The sequence below is a fragment of the Charadrius vociferus genome, unplaced genomic scaffold (genome assembly GCF_000708025.1).
Source record: "Charadrius vociferus isolate BGI_N301 unplaced genomic scaffold, ASM70802v2 scaffold1044, whole genome shotgun sequence".
In the NCBI taxonomy this organism is placed as follows: Eukaryota; Metazoa; Chordata; class Aves; order Charadriiformes; family Charadriidae; genus Charadrius; species Charadrius vociferus.
Genome location: NW_009648254.1, coordinates 126,273 through 139,385, shown reverse-complemented (window position 1 = coordinate 139,385; position 13,113 = coordinate 126,273). Strand labels below are relative to the sequence as shown.

Below are 13,113 nucleotides of genomic sequence, written 5' to 3'. Positions count from 1 at the left end.
GGCAGGTTGGGCTCTCGCTTTTAGTCGTTTTCCCGAGAGGTGCAAGGGGCAGATGTGGGCAGAAGCCTGCGGCTGGCTGGTCTGTATGCTGATAAGCACGGAGGATTTGTGCCTGTCCCTTAAGCTTCTTTTCTTAAATCTCTCTTCAGACCACGCTGCAGACAGATGAGGTGAAAAATGTTCCCTGTGGTACCAGGTGAGATGTTCAGCTCAGCTATTACCCCCCGCAGTCCTTTGTTTCTGCTAGAAAGCTTTCGATTCTTTCTATTTTTCCCCCACTGCTCGCTCCAGCATGCTTTAAAACGCGTAGTTTTGTTTTCACGGATTGGATTTGCCACCCCCCCCCCCACCTGAAATCGGGGAAAGGCTCCGTCATGCACCGCCCGAGCTGGTGAGCCCCACTGGGGTGGTTTACGTGCAGCCGTCCTCAGGGGCCGCACTGGGTTTTCCAAGCCCGGGCCTACGTTTCTCGATCCAATTTCTGGAGACGCGTGTAATTGAAACTGGGAGCCTGGTGCAAGGATCGGGGCAGCAGGGCTTTGCTGGACTGCTGCAGCAGCGCTGCACAGCCGGGTGGACACCATGTTCAGCCCACTAGAGGGGAGTATCCTCCGCTCAGAACTGCCCGACTCCACAGGCAGAGCACTTGGCCTCTGGCAAACTTCCTTTTTCTGTGTCTCTTTCTTCTTTTTGCAGTGGAGGAGTGATGATTTATTTTGACAGAATTGAGGTGGTAAATTTCCTCATCCAGAGTGCAGGTGAGTTCTTCCCCTGTTAACCTGCAAATCCTGCCATCCGGGGTTGTTTGTGCTCCTGCTAGTGTGAGATGAGGTGAAGAGGTTGTGTGTGGCTGGGCTTTGATTTGGAGCTGGGGTGTACCCTGGGCATGCCCCTGTGTACCTTGCAAAGCCCCATACTTCCTGGGCAAAAACTTTAAACCAGCTCTCCCAGACATTATTTCTTGCACATACTTGTTCTATACTCCTAATACCCAAATACCAGGCATCGCTTTTATTATTTGTATTATTACAGCCTCAGTGGGCTTTATGCTTCAGTGAAGAACTTCTGATGTGAATAACGAGGTGTGCAAGAGGTAGGGGAGACAGGGTGTCTGTGAGCAGAAGGCTGGCTGTGAGGCCCAAGGAGAATGACCTGTGTAGCCTTTTTTCCGAATTCTTTGATTTTTAACGTCCCGTTGGTTACAAGTGCAGTACAACTGCCTAGCTCATCGGTGGCCTGCTTTGAGACCTCTGTTTTACACCAACTGCAGGATGTCCTTCCCTCGTGCATAGTACTGTGCAGCTCAGACACAACCCATGAGTATTTGCAGATAGAAGGCTGTTATTAGTTACATGTTCTCCTGCTTACAGAGCATGTGACAGAATATCGGTTAGGGTGTTGTGAAATACTAGCAATAAATAAAACTCCCCTGAAAAAACTATTTGTTTGTGGTGCAGGCTTCTCTTGTGGGTGGCTTCATCATTTCGGATTGGCACTGTGACTCTTGCTGCTGTGACTGAGCCATAAGCTTTTCACTGCAAGCTTTCACCCCAACCCAAGACACCCTTCCAGTTTCTCTTCTTCTCTTGTAGTGTATGACATAGTGAAGAACTACACCGCTGACTATGACAAAGCTCTCATCTTCAACAAGATTCACCATGAGCTGAACCAGTTCTGCAGTGTCCACACGCTGCAGGAGGTCTACATTGAGCTGTTCGGTGAGCTGCCCCTCTGACCTTTTCACTGTTGGGTTGGTGGCTCCTTAGGTGATGTTTCTAATGGCCATTTGCATGGACTGTTGGTGCAGAAGTCACTTCCCCCAACTGATACCTATTAACCCAATGTCTGCTCTGTTTGGAATCAGGATTGTTGACCAGCTAGTGTCATTTACTCCTTGTTATCTTTTGGTGCTGAGTGCTTCAGTATGTTGTAACAAAAAAAAAATCCCAAACCTGCCAGTAGTAGCAGAGGGCTTTAGGAGAGGGACCAGTAATTCTGTGGTGTTATTTGTGTGTTTAGCAAATATGACATGTTCAATCAGTCACAGGGTTTGCTAGTCCAGATGGAAAAGCCAGTCTTCTGCTCTTTGCTGTCACAAAAAGTATGAGCAAGCACTCCCTGGCCTGTGGGTCTGATTAGCTTTCTGTCATGTGCGTTGCTGCAGTGCCCAGGTACTGCGAGTGAGCGCTGCGAAACAGGACTGCTTGGCAAGGGCCTGCTGACCTTCCCTCCCTCGCTTCAGGCCGCTGGGAAATCGGGCAGCACAGGCGCTGGGAGAACACGTTGCAAGAGACTGTCTGAAGAAAAGTGATGGTTTCTTGGTAGAAATAAGAGCAGTCACTGCCAGTGCTGAGTGTTTGGTTTATGGCTTTGGACTGACAAGAAATCCCTTCCAGTATTTCAGCACTACAGCAGTGCTGACTGCGGGCAAAGTGTTGCTGTGAATGGTTTTGGACCCCAAATGGACAGAATTTGCGCCTGAAAGAACACAGTGTTTGGAAACTCCTGTTCTCTGTTCAAGCTGGGCTTTCCAAGAAGCCTGGCTTTCTGCTTTCTGACAGGGCTCTGCACAAGATGCAGAACTGGGGCTCAGTTCCCCTCCAGTTCCTTTATGGGACTGCTGGCGGGTGTACTGGTTCTTTGCTGATGGAGTCTCCAGATGTCGGCAGCTGCTGATGACAGCTGCTTGAAATGGACTCAAAGCCACTGATTTGCACAGAAGGAACTTGTATAAACTCCCGTATAACTCTTTGTTTGAGCTGAATGTTTTCTGGCTCAGGAGTTCTGCAATGGGGCACAGCCCATTTCGAGCAGACTTAGGTCATTCTCTGCCCCCACATCTGCAGGCAGGTGCAGGAAACTGATAACAGCTGTTTCCTAAACTCCTGGCTGAACTTCATTATGAGTGTGAGTTCCAGATAGCTAAACTGGGACCAAAGCAAATAATCAAGGAGTGCGATGTGATCACTTTCAAGGCTATTACATTTTTATTTTCCCTTTGCACTTCTCAGCAGGCCCCAACTGGAAACACTGCTGTCCTTAGAGCTTTTCATTGAAGCAGGGCTTTGCTTTGTATTTCCTTTTGAAATTTTTTAGCTATGCTGGAGCTAACTGTTATCCATTGAGCCAAACAGACGTTACCGGTGATTTTTTTTCAGCCTATTACAGTAACAGCCATTTTGCAGCCATTTCACATTTCTGTCTTTCCATTTTCTTTGTCTCCTGCCCGGCACAGATGCGATTCCTAATCAGTCACGGTTTAGCTAGACCATGTTACTTCAGGATCTAGTTGGGAAGACATTAATGCTGAAGTGGGTTAGAGCACAGATTCCTTATCGTAAAGATGCTACTTCTGGCCCAGAAAGATTCCAAACTGCAGGTTATGGGAAACTGAAAATAATTTCATTTTATGCCTGCCATGTTCCTATGGTCTGTCCCAAGTGCTTGGCGCTGGTCAATGCTGTTTGACATGCTGAGAGATGGGAACCTGCTTTGGGGTCAGGGATGTTTTTTCTCAGCCCAGCGCTTCTACATCAAACTTACACTTGTACTTACTTTCCAGGAATAAGAAATCTGAGCCATTCCAGCTAATTCTGTATGTGTTGACAGCAAGCTGCCTTGTGGGGTTTTTAGTTACCTTTTTTTCTTCCCCCCAATCAGATCAGATTGATGAAAACCTTAAACTGGCCTTGCAGCAAGACCTAACTACAATGGCTCCTGGATTAATTATACAGGTAATCAGGATTCCATTTTGAGATGTCTAAGGTGCAGATCATAAGGAGGGGTAAGGGCTAAAAGGAAATAGGAAGCTGCAAAACCTTCTTAGAAAATTGCTTTATAAACACAGACTTCATTTAACTTGAGGAATGAGAACAATATCCTTCCCATCCCCTTTTAACTTTGATGTGTTGGGTTTCTTTTGGTATTATTCTGGGTACCAGTTTAGCCAGGTTATAATCTCCTGTCATGTCAGGAGATCATTCAGTCCTACATTTGCTCTGTGGAGTTTGGATCTGGTCACAATTCCTGCAGCATGTGAAAGCTTTGTGTGGCAGAGCATGCCCTAAGTGTTAGCTCCCCCTCCCTGCAGCCTCGGGGACCATTTGGCTTTTGATTGTTGGCCGCTTGCCTATGTTTTCTTCGGTCTCTCTTTCCAGGCAGTTCGAGTTACAAAGCCGAACATCCCTGAAACAATCCGGAGGAATTATGAGCTCATGTAAGTGCCTGAGACTTGCACCTTTGTGTTACCAAAAAGAATCGGTCATCCAGATTAATGTGTTTTCACAGCACGCGGTGATCGGAGTGCCCTCTGCCAGGTCTGCTCTCAGCCCCGTGCTGCCATTCAGAAAGGGTCTGGTGAGGCTGCACCAGAGGAGCACGTGTCTGTCACTGTAAGTGGCAGGGGGGTCACTGCTGAGTTAGAAGGTATTTCTCCATTTTGACCACTTGAGCACAGAAATTATTTGCCCGGGGGCTCCTTCCTCTTGACACTGGCCCTATTTTAAATAGGCCTCCCAGAGCGTGTGAGTGAGTGGCAGGTGGATAGATTCCACCACTAATCCTGCTGTTTGACTAGGATGGAGAAACTGTTGATTCAACAGGCTGAAGACTTGCAAAGCTTTGAAATAACTTTCTTTAATAACACTTGACATACTGATCCCTTTTCAATGCTCTGAGCCAGCTGCCTTCGCTTGCTTTTGGTCATTCAGAAATGCTTATATTCTCTGAGCACTCTGCCATCAGAGTCTGCGTAGGCCAGAATAAGATTCCTCTCGTCCATTTTGCTTCCCTAGTGTTTCGTATGGCCTTTTGGGATTGTGGTAAGTCATGTGCAGTATGGTCATGATAGGCAGAATCCCAAATCAGCCTGTTATCTGTTGCCATAAATACAGCAGGGTATGTGTTGAGAGAGACTTGTTCTTGACTCTAATCTCTCTTCCCTGATTGGGAGCAGAGTATTTTATTTATATACACAATTTCAAAACTTCTTAGTGTATGTACAAAACAGTAGGGTAGAAAAGGCTTTAGGAGGTAAAATGGACAGAGCCATTGGATTGAATGGAGGGTGATTTCAAAGCTGTGTACTTCCAAATAAAGAAGAATAACCGTCTGTGAGGGCAAGGCTGTTACAGGATTTTAATTTCTTACTTCGTTTAAGTAATTTCCCCTTTAACAGTAGCCCAAAAAACTTAATAGATGCGTATGGTCTGTGACCTGCTTCTTGTAAAAGGCATTATGGCAGCCTGCAGAGAGTAGTGGGGAGTGTTTCACACTGACTTGACTGAAAAGTCTTCCTGCTGTGGAGGGGAGGAAAAGACACTTTGGTTTAGAGAAAAAGCTCCGTACATGCCCTCGCTCTCCTGATTGCTGCCTGCCCTAAACACACGTTCGAAGGAGGACTGAGCTAACAGCTTGTCCTGGAGATGTGGTAGGCTGCTTTAGTTAGCTCATGTTTTGTAACTGGCTTCTTCTGGCTCACTAGGGAGAGTGAGAAGACAAAGCTGCTGATTGCAGCCCAGAAGCAGAAGGTGGTGGAGAAGGAAGCAGAGACAGAAAGGAAGAAAGCCCTTATCGGTCTGTATATCTCTGCTTGAAGGCAGTAACTATAGGGGGGTGTGGTGGGGTAGACAGCAAAAAGAACCCAGACATCGGGGAGGGATGCACCAGGTTCACTGTTGGGTGATCTCTCTGCTGCATCTGTTTGCTGCTGATCTGAAACTCTTCCAGAGAAACTCAAGAGTTTTTCAGGTGGGTTCCAGCTTTGCCCACAAATGTAGACTGACACCTTCTGAGGGCTGAAAATTCTTCCCACAACTTGTTTCCGCCAGAATGGAGTGGTGAGGACTTCTATGGGTGAAGTTGCTTCTGGCATTAGGAAGATTGTGTGACGACAGTGTGGATATGTTCTCTTTCATTTCAGAGGCAGAAAAAGTTGCACAAGTTGCCGAAATAACTTACGGACAGAAAGTGATGGAGAAGGAAACGGAGAAGCGAATTTCAGAGATTGAAGGTGAGTGGTGAGCTTCCCAATACGTAAATGATTTGTGGTGAATTTTATCTAAAGATCCTGAAGCAGTTCACCACGGAGTTAAGTAGTTGTGTATTGACTCTGTTCTCAATCCAAGCTGACATTCACAGGGGTGAAGTTACTGGTCTGTCATTTTAGCCCGTGTATGGGGTACCTTACGTAATGCATTGCAGTTCTGGATAAATGCATCTGAATACTCAGATTCTCCCAACAATTTCACAGCCTGTTTTGCTGTGGAGTTTTCAGGGGGCAGATCAGTCAGGATGGCAGAAGGCATTGAGAATACTGGGGCAATGAAGAGTGACTCTAGATTCTTAGGTGATTCTTCATATAACACAAGTGCAGGAAGTACAGTTGTCACAAGTACAGAGGAAGGGAATGGCAGGCTGGTGTCTTCCTAAGAGAAGTAGTGCCAAGCTTTGGATAATGGCTGCAGACTCTCACAGAGAAGTGAAATTGTCCTAAAATATTACTGTGCAATCTTGGGGAGGCAGCCACATCTCCTCATTATCTGTAGTAAAGTAGAGTTGTGGAAGCTTTCTATCCTTTTCTTGCTTAGGATTCTTCTAGAACCTGTCTCTTTCTTGGGCAGAAGAGGAGGTACGCAAATTAAGCTTTAGGTTTTTTTGTGTAGTGTGAAAGATTTAGAAAACAAAGTCTGGCTATTACACGCTTTGCAACAGCAGGGGTCTGTTATGTAGCTTCCAACTCCTGAAGGCTGAGAGAAGGGGAGGGGGAACTGCTTCTTTTGGAAATAGTATTTTGCTGTGACCAATAAATCTGCAATCTGTTTAGCTTGCATCTTTGCTTTTTCATCCTCCTTTAGTGTTGCAGCTGACTGCTTTTAGGAACTAGGATTGACCAGAGGCAGGAATGGGAATGTTTCTTTGCAGGCTGTGCTTCTTGAAGCTCTCTTTCTGAAGGTGATCCGTCTAGGAGGTTGTACTGTGAAGTTAAGATGACATCCCCCACCCGTCTGATACAATGCTTTGTCAAGGAAATTCCAGGACTTGAAAAGGGGTCTGCGTTTCCAGCTCACAGTGGCAAGGCCTGATTTTCAATTACATTCATTATAGGCCCTGTCAAGTTTTGCAGAAGGCCGCTGAGGAGCCAATTAGGAGTTTTACAGTTCAGCAGCTTCTTATTAAGAAGCTCTTTGCAGAAATACAATGGTTTTTATTTCTTATAAATGTGTGTCACCGGGTGTTAGGCCTTCGGTTCAGCTCTGTGCTGGCAGAGGATTCCTGTCTCCCTCGTTCTTTCGAGTGTCTCTGCCTGGGACCGCTCTTTACAGCCAAAAGAGAGGAAGTTGTGGGCCAAACCACCCAATTCCTTACGTGATTTTTAAGTGTAGCAGCTCACAAGACTCCCTGCTAGCATAGGTAAACAAATGGTTTATCCAGCTGTGCAGCTCTCGAGTCCAGACTGGCATGTATTACGATTTTGTGGCTCCCATTCATAGGAATGTCAAGAGATCACATCGAACCAGCCAGATGAAACTCATCTTAGCCTTAACATGATGGCCTGATATCACATCGTTATCATTGGACAGATAAAAAGTCAGAAAGAAAAAAAGGAGTGCGATACAGAAAGGGGAATTGTTCCTTTCCTTAAATATCTTTGCTAGGAGTCAGGGAATTTCAGTATCCTGCAGGATTAGGCCCTTTACAAAATTGTTGATACTGCAGAGAAGCAGCTCTCCGACATCTGTCCAAGGGGCAGAGCCTGTAAAGGTTAAAATTGCCTGCCTCTACGTGCCAGAATCTTAACCTCAAGATCCCAGACAAAATCCCATCTGGGGAATTGCATTCACAGTCACAGACTTCATCTGTAGAGCAGTCTGCTGTGCTGTTCTTGGAGTCCTGTGCAAATGTCGTGGGTAAATACCACTTTTTCAGTGGAACAGTTGCTGTGCTTTCAGCACGAGAGTTAGTGGCTGGCTAGAGAATAAAGAGTGTTCTCAGCCCGCGTGACAGGGGTAGTAATAAAAACCTTATGTTTATAAAATGCTTTGAGGTCTTCAGTTGCAGATGCAATTTACTTAATGCTATCATCCTGCAGCGTTTTAGATGTAAATTGAGATCCCATTTCTGGGTTTCCCATGTTGTTCCCTCTTCCCCTTGTTTTATCCCATACAGTTTAGGTTGGGTACTGGCCACTGTAAAAAGTTTCCAGCTGCAAGTGGTGCTTACATGGCTGGAAATAAAAATCTGGATATGAGAGCGTGTGTTTTCTTCCAGATGCTGCATTTCTTGCAAGAGAGAAGGCAAGAGCTGATGCTGAATGCTACACTGCTATGAAAGTAGCCGAGGCTAACAAGGTATTGTTATTTCCTTACGCTGTGCCTTGAAGCAGGGCTCCTTACATTAGGCTGTATAGAAATACACAGCAAAAGAGCCATCTGTGATTATTGTTTGCTTGCTGTGTCTCATTGTTTAAGTCAAAAAGCAAAACAAAGCCATCTCCTCTCAGAAGAGTTTTCACTGAGACTGAAACAATTAGATCCTTATTTGCAAATTCATTTTCTTCTCTGGACAGATAAATTTATGTCAGGATATGTGAAATATCTGGTCATCTCTGGAGACAGCTCTGCTAGATGCTAATGGGGCCATGGCTCCCTCTGTAGATAGAGTATCAGTTTCAGTGTTGCCCTTTCACGCTGTGTCAATCAGAAATGTCGATTCATTCCAATCTGCAAGCTGGCGAGCAGTCAAAGCATGGAGATCTCTAGAGTGACAGGCAAGCTTAGAGTAAACAAGTGTTCAGGTAAAGAACAAATGGAGCTGATCTTATACACCAAACTAATTATAATTAGCCTGGCAAAGCCTTGGTCCTTCAAAAGGAAAAGGGAAAAAAAAAAACCCAAACTAAACAAACAAACCCACACTAAAAACAGAGAAATTATACGGGTAGAACTGCCAGGCTTGTTATTGCCTACAGCACGTTCCCAGGACATCCCGCAGGAAGACTTTCTGTTTTGTAAGGGTCGGTGAGAATGGACAGAGGTCTGGGATGTTTGTGCACAAGTTCTGTCCCAGTTACTCTATCCTCTCTGTTATAATGTCATTATCCTGAACGAATGAGCTCTGGTCTCCGAAACAGTCTCGTCAATCTACTCTCTGGAAAAAAGCCAGTTGTATTTTTCTTTCCAGTAGCTTGCATTGCAAGGGCTTTCAGTGAGTTATGTGCTTTCGAGCATCTCCATCTCTGGTACATTTGGATTGAGCGTTTCCCCAGCTGCTTCCCTCACTTTCTCATTTTGCCATTTAGTCACTGGGATTTAGAGCTTCACTTAGACATACTGAAAGAGAGCCTTCTTCTGGGCACTCCATCTCTTCAGCTGAAGAGAGAGGATGAGCATGCCTGCTAGTGTTGTGGAAAAGCGGATGCCTCGTATGCTCATGACAGAAATTTGCTTTTGACCAAATCTGAGCTGTTGGTGATGTTTTCTTTTTGTGCAGCTGAAGTTAACTCCTGAGTACTTGCAGCTGATGAAATACAAGGCTATCGCAGCAAACAGCAAGATATATTTTGGCAAAGATATTCCCAAGATGTTCATGGACTATGCGGGAAGCCAGACCAAATTTGCAGAGGGACTAGGAGAAGGAATCCAAGAAGAGGATGGGGCAGGAACCAGTGAGGACACAAAACTACTTCATAACGTCAACTGAAAAGAAAGATTTCTATTCATTTTGTATCAGAAGAAACATGAACTGGGAAGTTTGTTTTTTGTTTTCCCCCTTTCCTGTACTGAGAGAGATGAATCAGACTTAATCCTTTTAATCTTTTGTATGACAATTAGACACAAAGACTTTGGTATTTATGGGGTGTTTTGTCTTGTAACTGCTAAGCAGCCAGCTCCACGTATGTCCTCTAGACGCACCTCTCCCTGCTCTTGGACATATAGACCAAATTATTCTGGAGAGGCTAGCTAGACTATCTGTTCTGCGGCCAGCTTAGATGGGTACTTTATTTTTGGATTGAGGTGGTTCGTAGCAGTTGGAAGTAAAGAAATTTTGAGGTTTTGGAGGGAGGGCAATTGCTGCTACAACTTGAGTTGCTTTTTTTTTCTTGTTGGAAATTTCAAGTACTTTATTTCAAACCCCTTTTTAAAAAAGGTGCTACTTTGGTACACTACGCGTGTCTGCTTGAAGGCCTGGACCTTATCCAGATGGCAGGTTACTGCCCGTTGTGCGGGGTGCTGGGACGATCTAACAGCCGGTGTGCATGCTGCGGGCCCATCCCCAGGGTGGGCTGGAGAAAATGCACGAAACTACCTTTGACTGAGGTCTGAGCCAACGTGTTTTGCCTTGGTAGGGCAGCTGAGACCACGCGCACAGCGAGTTACAGAAGTTCAGCTGAAATCCTGCAGGTTACCTAGTTACTGAGGGGGGGACTAAGCCTTAGACCATGTGTCATGCAGGTAGTGGCCCAAACTGTTAATTTTCTGTATCTTAACACTATTTTGTTTTCCATTTGTCATATTTGGGGAGGGCAAAGGAGAGTGCGTTTTGAGGCCTTTGCCAGCAGTTTAGCTGCTAGGTGAGGGGTGTGGGCATGCTGATGCAGGCAGTGTCCTGCCAGTGGATAATTAGACTTAATTTTCAGTGAAACCAGACTGCAAGCACGGTACTCGTCACAGTCGTCATAGTTAGAAAAACTAGGGAGAAAAGAATTTTTGTCTCAGGGACCCTGACTTTGCAAAAGGCCTTGCTGGCAAGTAACTGCTTGAATGACTGGTCCCATGGTCATTACAGTATGTTACCTGCCTCTGCGAGACCAACTGGATTTCAGTGTTTACAGTGTCTTACTAGAAAGAGGACATTCAGGTAAACCGAAATGAATGGAACCGAGTTACTGTTTTGGGTTGTTGTTTTTCTTTTCTGAATAGACCTCGTGAAAGGAAGATTTCCTAATAGCAAAGGACACAAAATATCAAACTGAAAAGTCACAGGGCAAAGAAAAGAATCTCTGGACTGTCCAAAGATAAATTTTCCTTTCTACTCGGAACAATGCTATATAATGTACCTTTCATTTCAGAAAGCTTCACGTACCAGATGCAAAGAGGTAATAGGGTTTTGTTTTACACACACGCAAAACTCGAGGGGGTGTTAAAGACAAAAGTTCAGGCCTAGAGAGAACATTTTTTTTCTCTCCCTAATCCATCTGCCACTTGGCAGGAGAGCCTGTTTATTAATTGCTGTTATAATTTGCGGCCAACTTACTAGTACGAGATGATGCCAGTGTAAGTGCTAACTTAGTTGTCAGAGACCAGCCTACTGCATTTACAATCTTGTGCCCTGAACGCTTGCTACCTACTCCACTTGGTTTCACTCTTCAGTGTTTTAAATATGCATTAGTCTTTAATAAGGCAATCACACTAAGATAGAAATCTGATGAATTTCAGCTGCTGGTTCCAGTATTTTTACTCCAGTTTTCTTTTCCCTGTTAGGAGAGTGGCTATTCATACTTGAAAATGCAAAATAAAAGATAAGCATCAGTTTCTGCTGGAGGAAAGTCCCATCTCCTATGGGTTGTCTTTGTATTTGTTGGAAAATGGGAGCTAAGGGAAGTTCCATCTCCAGACCTATGTACTACATTAGACAACACAGCAGTCAAAAAATTGCATCAATAGGTAGGCAGCAATATTACTGACTTCTATAAATAGGTCTCTGCAGGAAGATTGTGAACAGGGAGTAGCAGAAACTTAGGAATGAGGTAATAGTATCTAAACCTTTGAGGATGATCTCATTAGGGATTGTTCCGTATTCATGTTAGAGATTTCCACTAGTAACTAAAACCTACTTTTTGCGCAAGTATTTTTCACTAATGAAAAGACCCAAATAAGCCAAAATGGTATTATAAAGTATGTTTTTGTATGACTTCACGGTAAGACAGTACTTTGAAATAAATAGGTCTTAATGATTTTTTTAATTGAAAGCATTACTGCTAAAGTGTTCTTGTAATTTAGTTAAATTGTAATAAGAGTAAAAAAGCAAAAACAAAGTCAAAATCATACCAGTCTTCACAAGCCAAAATCCGCTGTTGCGTTTTTATTCAGGTTTCTTGATTATATGTATAATTTCCTTAATTTTCCAGAGAAGATCTGTCACTACAGGTAAATCTTTATTCCATCTATCTCTTTAACTGGCATTTTGTCCTAATTTCTGTAATCTGCAATCTTCAAATGAAGATCTTCATTTGAAAACCACTCTCTGTAACAAACACAATACAGTTTTGTGGCACTGCTGATACCTGAGAATTGCTGGCAGGAGCACAGTAATGCTTTACCAGTACAGTCTTTGATCTTCTTATGTATTGAATTAAAAGCCTTTTTATTTTGGTATTTGCTATGACAATAAAATGGCCTTCAATTTTAATATCCATCTCTTTTTTTTTTTTTTTCTCCTCTTTTTTTCATGGATAACCTTTAACACAGTGTGTGGATACATTTGCAGGGGCAGGTTTACCAGGGGTCACACCAAGGCTGCTGCTGTTCCAGTGGGAGTGCAGGGAGCTGCGGGGTGCTGCAGATGGGTGCTGTGCTGGCAGGAACATGCCTGTCCCGCTGCACGGTGCCAGTTCTGCCTCCCCAGTGGGCAGGAGAGAGGAAAGCGGAGCTCCGTCTGAAGAAGAAGGGCAGAGGTGTCCGTGTCAGCTGCCACAAGCGTCTTTCGGCCCCGCTTCGCAAACCAGATCGGTGAAAAATACGGTAACGAGGCTTCAGTGGCAAATATCTAGGACTTGGTAAAGTTTGCAGAAAATCATTGTCGTGTTTTACCAGACAAAGGGCAGGAACCTTCTGGGTATTTTTAAGCAGCTGTGTAAATACTGTCACTGCACAGAATATGGGGAGGGAGAGTTAAGTTCTGCGCATTAAGGCAAATATTTCAGTTAATGGGTTCCAGCTGGCAGTCTCCCATGCTTCCCATCCCACTTGCTGCGATGAAGGCCGGCGTTGTGTGTGGCTGCGGTGCGTGGTGGCGTCCCCCCAGCTTGGTGGTGTCCCTCAGGCGCTGCCCGCCGCCCGCCCGGCCCTCACGGCTCCAACGGGGCCCGCAGAGCGAGCGGTGCCGCCTGCCTTG

At 44.9% G+C, this 13,113-nt stretch overlaps 2 protein-coding genes across 2 annotated transcripts in view; both read left to right on the top strand.

Annotated features, from left to right (window-relative positions):
- Positions 1 to 143: 143 nt before the first annotated feature.
- Positions 144 to 9,991, top strand: ERLIN2 (ER lipid raft associated 2; the record flags this gene model as incomplete). Its single annotated transcript, XM_009884363.1, has 9 exons — positions 144 to 196; positions 697 to 758; positions 1,593 to 1,718; positions 3,661 to 3,734; positions 4,158 to 4,216; positions 5,483 to 5,574; positions 5,921 to 6,010; positions 8,269 to 8,348; positions 9,490 to 9,991. Coding segments are annotated over 9 exons (846 nt in total), but the record flags the coding sequence as incomplete, so codon positions are not given.
- Positions 9,992 to 10,772: 781 nt separating this feature from the next.
- PROSC (proline synthetase co-transcribed homolog (bacterial)) overlaps positions 10,773 to 13,113 on the top strand; it is a 6,576-nt gene continuing 4,235 nt past the window's right edge. The window contains exon 1 of the mRNA XM_009884362.1: positions 10,773 to 10,784. Coding sequence (XP_009882664.1) covers positions 10,773 to 10,784 — 12 coding nt within the window. The remainder of the gene's footprint in view (positions 10,785 to 13,113) is intronic.